Consider the following 6,694-nt stretch of genomic DNA (forward strand, 5'->3'; position numbering starts at 1 on the left):
GCGATTTATGTGAAACACTTCAAAAAAGTAGAACTGACAGTCACGTGACCAAGGAGGTCATGTGATATCGTAAAAAATACGTTTATATATAGCCTTGAGAACTCTCTATGTAAATTGGCCGTACTTTAGAACATAACTTACAAATAAAAATGAAAATCGACCTTGCAATGCAGTGTTATGTTTTGAACGCATTAAAAGCTTCGGGAAGCCTAAACATTGCTGCGAATTCAGGAACATAGCTATTTCACAATGCCTGTTTTCTAATCCCTGGAGTCTCAGGTCAAAATTTTGACAAAGGAACTGGACGCGCAAAATGGCTTCTGTATACTGATGTTTGAAATGGGGAAAAGGGTGTTACCCAATAAAGTAATTTTACAAAAGAGCCATTTTTTGCAGAAAATGAACCTAGGGTTTTCATCAAGCTAAAATTTGAATCCGGCTTTGATAAAAATCTGATTTTAGCATACTTAATTTCCTTAAACTCTGAAATCTCTATGAATTCCTTTTTAATACGTTTTAGGTAATTGCTTGGAAACTGCAGAGGGTAACCTTTTCACACACAAATGTTTCAATTTTGTTTCGGGCTGTCCAGATATAGAGTTCCACAGTAATGAAATCTACAAATGTAAGAACCATTTCTTTACACTGACATCCCAACACTTATCGAAATATTATTATGATATATGATTTAACAATATCTTATTAATATTGCTTGAAATCAGACCCTGCTTGCCAAAGGATTAGTACGGAGCATCGTTGTTATCTTGCTGATCCATCATGTGCAAATGTGTAAGTGATTGATATTTATTGATCACATTAAGAAACATTGTGTGTATATTGAGTATATGAAAACAAATTTAATCTTTCACGAATAGCACATTGGATATATCTACTGAAGAAACAACGGAAACATTTCTCGCAAAGATTACAACAAATCATGTAATGAACAACACAACAGCAATAAATAGTCAAACAACAACTTTCCCAGAGGATGATTCTGCACATATCTGGGCAATCGTGGGAAGTTTTGTTGCTGTTTTGACTCTTATTCTCCTGCCGATAATAGTTAGAGTCATGTGGAAAAGAATGCAGAGACAGAAAGAACAAGATAAAGGTGGATTTTCAAGTATTACTTTTTCCTTTATGTGCTTAGATTACAATAGGAAGTTTATACATTAGTTAAATGAATGGTTTATTTTTATAAATTATAAAAGGATTCTAATATAAAATTATCTGTATCAAGATATGCAATATTTTTAATGAACAGTTTTAGAGGAATATTTAATCCATAATGGCAAATAAAGCATCTGCAATGAATAAAATGATAAAAAAGATATGAAGAAAAGAATGAAAGAAAATGAAAACATAAAAATGATATTAAAGGAAACTTCTTCACTTAGGGACAATAATGAAAGGAGAAACAGGCGTTAATAGTGAACAAAAGAACAGTGAATATGGTTTCACAGATGCCTATGGCGGTAGTGAAAAAGAAGAAAGAGAGCCTTTTATTGAGAAGGTCTATGTCAGTAGTGAACTAGAAGAGAGGGAGCATGGTGTCTTTGAGACTAATTTCAATAGTGAACCAGAGGAGAGGGAGCCTGGTGTCATAGAGACTGGTGTCAATAGTGAATCAAAGGAGAGGAAGCATGGTGTCATAGAGACTGGGGTCAATAGTGAACCAGAGGAGAGGGAGCCTGGTGTCATAGAGACTGGGGTCAATAGTGAACCAGAGGAGACGGAGCCTGGTGTCATAGAGACTGGTGTCAATAGTGAATCAAAGGAGAGGGAGCCTGGTGTCATAGAGACTGGTGTCAATACCGAACCAGAGGAGAGGGAGCATGGTGTCATAGAGACTGATGTCAGTAGTGAACCAGATGAGAGAGAGTATGTTGCCAGAAAGAATTTATGTAAGTGGAAACCTCTTTATCTCGGTCTAAAATCAGTAATAAATAAAACAAATTAAGCTAAATATATCTTGAAATGGTAAACTACTTCTTCCTGTGGATTTTGTAATGGTTTTATTTTCATTTCATCCGTACAGAACACTATAAAAGCTTGTTTATGAAGTTATGAGAAGAAAAAAAATATCACAGAGGTAAAAAAAAGTATAAATATCAAAACAAGCACCGTACATGAGTAAGACACTCTAGATAATTATTTTGACGCGGCATTCGCTGTAAAAATGATAAAACTATAAAAACTGAATGAATTAGACACCCACTTGTAGAAAGAGATGTGATCACAACTTATTGTATATTTTTATTAATAGAATATTATCACCTCCAATTACATAAAACTCTAGTGCGAAGTAGATAATCAGGCGCGGATTTTTTTTTCGGAAAGGCGACGCGAAGGGGGGGGGGGGGGTAGGTGGTGGTAAAGATAATTCTTGTTAATCCATACCACAAAACAGGGTTTTCATAAGAATGCTAGCAAAAGTTAAAAAGGATTCGTTTAAAAAAAAAGAAAAAAAAAGCTGGCAATCGATTTTACAAGTTAAATTCATTGACACGTTTCGAAATTAAATAACAAATTAATATCAATTTCTCTATGACAAAGGCTACCAAAATTTGATATTTATGTAGATTAAGCACGGAATCTCACTCTCCAAGTGGTTTCATGGAAAATGCTTTCTGTGGAGTTTAGGGGCGAAATTCATAGTAGCTTCGGGATTCTCGAAATTTTAAGATTTTTTTTAAATATAAAGTTCTCATATAATTGAACATGGCATCTCTGTATTGTATTATAGAATTTGCATCAAGATAATTAACATGATTGTAATGCCATTCTAAAACTATCAAAAGTAAATCATATACGTAAATCATATACGGTACCAATTTTGATGCAGCAGATGCGTATTTCGACAAATTATGTATCTTCAAATAAATCACAAAAACGCTATCTATTTTACATTTTCAAGGTATTGGCCTAAATTATGTTAAAACATATTACATGTTTTACAAATATTACTTATCAAATTTAGGGCGGAGATGGATAATGATAACTTTATTTTTGGGGTTATTTGATTCTACATGTAAGTGTTAAGATGGATGCTGATGTTTTAACAAAGCTCATGTGAAGATAGTGATTAAAAAAATCAGCCCTTTTCCTCTTTCATGTATACTAGGAATATACTGCAAATCTTGATAACGCTGAAATTAGTTGGATAAATTTTAAAATTCAGTTATCTATTCACAATAAAATCAAAGGGTAATTAACAATTTCCCATGCTCCCCTGAAATGTCAAGGACGTATACAGCATCTTACCAATAATCCGTTAGTAAATGAATTAATTTAGAAGACTAAATGACAGACCACAAACACAAAGTACCGGTAATCAATACAAGCCAAATGTCAACATGATATTGCTTTTTATTTAGCCATACTTCACTTTTTACCCGACATTCAGCAGTTCAATGTTTCTCAGGTTACCAAAAAACTTTCATTTACAGGGAGAAAGTTTGCAATGGCGTGGTAACTAGAAAGCGATGTCTTTTTTTCTAGCTCAGACAAAAAGGCGTCGCCGTAAATCGAAGGTTTTAACAATGCATGGATCTGTAGCTGTCTATTTTGCATGTCACCATTTTCTCAACCACAGAGCTACATTTGACCTAATTGTACTTGTACATGTGCATTGTATCTGCAAACAGGGTCATTGAATTGACCTTGCATATGGATTTTTTTCAAAATGTTGACTTCTTGTATCTTTCTAACCTTGTATCAACAATTAAATTGTCAGTAACATACCTCGTTAAAAAAAAAATATTCGCACGTTGAAGATACTCTTGTGTATTGAATCGAGTGAGAGACGTTATCACATTATGGAGGTAATTATTGTATACCGCTACATAAATTAAGGACGTTGAAGATAAATGTTTGTCATTATATTTATCATACAGGTAAGTCGTTACATGTAGTTTTTCATCACTGTCTTTTTTTTTTTTTTAAATAAAAAATCAAATATGAGACGAATATGTTAGGCTCTGTGGTGTCTTTTCTTTGAGACTAATGGGAAATATCGAATGAACGTACAGTGTATGAATAAAATGGGAAAATTGTAAAGTGGATTTTTTTACGTAAAAGCTTCTGAATAAATTCCTCTTCAAAATAATTTATAACAGGAATGCGTAGTGTGCTTATTCGCTATCGGCATACATCATCTAAAATATAAAATGATATTGAAATGTTCCAGCTTGTTGTCTGAAAAACCTAACCAATTTCAATGTTTTTATGGCGCATCTAATGATGAAGAAAAAAACTGTAAATAACCTGGTCCTAGCTCCCTGGGCCTAGGATTTAGAACCTAGGTTTAGAAAATATTGTTAATGTATTAAAACTTTGATTTGTAAAAAAAAAATTATTTAATGAAATCTAGCAGAAGAACTGTTTACATGGTTACAAGGAACGAGAGGCTATTAGCAGAAATGCTAAATTTATGTCCCCTGGGCGAGGGTTCAGGCAACAGTGTGGGGCTAAGCTGATTATAAACATTGAAAACAATCTCTTTGACTAACTGACGTGAAATGAGGTTCAAAGTGTCGATAAAATAACATAAAGCAAACCGAGGGAGAATTCATATGTAGTCAGAAGTAAAAAATATTCATAAGAAGAGGTACCTTGCATGATTGCTTCTCCCGTGTAATTCCACTTTTTTGCCATATGTCTCACACATGTTTTCGTTGTCATTCTTACATTGCTTACACACCCCCTAAATTACATGTACTGTTTTCTTTATGTCTGATGATAGTATGCTTAAAAGTAATCTTCAACAAACAGAACTCATCGAAAATATAACGCGAGTTTAAAATGACTGACATAAACAATAAGTTCAGATATTCTTGTTTGAAAAGAAATCAATTTTTACGTTTAAAGGCAGATAACTTTATCTTAGAAATATAAATGGGTCTATTCAGTGTTTATTTTATACTATTTCTTAGTTATCCTTGTATTTTTTTCTGTTGTAGTTGTTCGAATCGTGGGTGATTACAGCCTGTGGAGGACGAAGATTTCAGGTGAGAATACATCAAAAGTTAGAAAATGCTACAATAGCTAAGTTATCATGTATACTTTATAAAACAAATTTAAATGTGTACGTGGGTTATTCAAAAAAAAAAAAAAAAAACAACAACAACAAAAAAACAAAAACAAAAAAAAATTATAAAAATATTTCAATGAGTTTGAGTTTTAAACTCTAAAACTATCATTATATTATTTATCAAATTATCACAAATTTAAGAAAGGGAACATGGGATTACGGAGCAAGCTCAAAATTGGATAGTTTAATAATAATACACTTTATAATATTTATAGTCATGTCTCTAATAAATGGCGTTCAAACAAAATAGACATTAAATGTTTTTAATTTAATATTATATAATTTTAGAAAGATGCCAACTTGAAATGAAACTAGTTGCTTCGTTTTGAAAAATATCAGTTCCTAAAGATAGATAGACCTCATAAAAAAAACTCCAAAAATGACGTCAAAGGACGTCAGGTAGAAGCTGTAAGTCTGCAAAACAAACTGAAAATGCTGGAGGAAATAAGAAATATATAAGTATCATAAATGAGCAATGCAATGCATTTAATGTAAATGGTAAAGACAATTTTGAGTGGTACAGACTTTGGATCGGACGATGGAGTATCTGCGAAAAAAAAAAATTATAGTTCAAAATATGCACATCAGAGTAAATAACGTGATGGAAAGTGATGTGTACTTCACTGTTGCAGAAGTTGTGAAAGCAGAGTTACACAGTAAAGTTTTTAAAAACACTGACAAACTATCTTTATCTAATCGAAAAATGGGTAGCAAAACTAGGTGTCAAATGTTATAGAATGAGAAAGGCGCTACAGACCGTGTATTAGAGGAAAAGGTGGAGATTCTGAGAGACTTTCTCAACGCTGTTTTTGACGTGACATTGTTGTTAAACTTGCTCCGATGCCACAAAATTTGTTGATTTTAAAACTGAGTAACAAGAGTTCCTTTTGATCAAATGAAATTAAGGCGAGGGGATTAACATTTTTGGTTGTTTCATTAAATAAACTTGGTAACTCTAACCTGTTCCCAGATCAGCGCCAGGTACTTAACATCAAAACAATTTGACAAAACACCTGGGCACAGATAGCGTTTTACAAAGCTTAAGGACCCTCTATATATTTACGTAAAACATTCTTTGAACATCGAAAAATGTATGTTGAATAAAGTTTTAATTCATAAAATTAGCAATTCGTTTACAATATACATGTAAAGTACCTGTAATTTCCAACGAGGAAATTTGGTTTAAGACAAAGAAGTACAATTAAAGAGATCTTGTAATAAAGACATTTGGACCTCAGAACAAAATTAGCTTCCTTAAGTATCCAAATAAGATACATATTGAAATGATTAATACGGGATTTGTAAAAAGTTCCTTATAACCAAGATCAATTTCCCTTATAAGCGAGTTCTTTATAACCGTGATTTATTTAAATGACACATATGCCGCTCACTAAGATTGGGAAATTGATAAGAATAAAAACTTGAATTGATTCCAAATCGAGTAATGTATTGAACATTGAGATTAATTCATCACATGAACTGCATAAAAAAAAAAAAAACGGAGAATAAGAACGCATTAGTTTGTATTGTGTTGAGGTTCTTTTACTCATAAACTGGGATAGAATAGTTTTCCCCCAAAGGATCTGAAAAAAGTGCCCT

At 32.5% G+C, this 6,694-nt stretch overlaps 1 protein-coding gene and 1 pseudogene across 1 annotated transcript in view; both read left to right on the plus strand.

The window, feature by feature from the left end:
- Window positions 1-5,053, plus strand: part of LOC133201441 (myeloperoxidase-like) — a 30,092-nt pseudogene extending 25,039 nt beyond the window's left edge.
- Window positions 5,054-5,696: 643 nt separating this feature from the next.
- LOC133201442 (uncharacterized) overlaps window positions 5,697-6,694 on the plus strand; it is a 41,223-nt gene continuing 40,225 nt past the window's right edge. Inside the window, exon 1 of the mRNA XM_061337245.1 lies at window positions 5,697-5,751. Coding sequence (XP_061193229.1) covers window positions 5,697-5,751 — 55 coding nt within the window. The remainder of the gene's footprint in view (window positions 5,752-6,694) is intronic.

The sequence above is a fragment of the Saccostrea echinata genome, unplaced genomic scaffold, assembly GCF_033153115.1.
Source record: "Saccostrea echinata isolate AGI-Se365-2 ecotype Australia unplaced genomic scaffold, CSIRO_AGI_Sech_v1 ptg000044l, whole genome shotgun sequence".
In the NCBI taxonomy this organism is placed as follows: domain Eukaryota; kingdom Metazoa; phylum Mollusca; class Bivalvia; order Ostreida; family Ostreidae; genus Saccostrea; species Saccostrea echinata.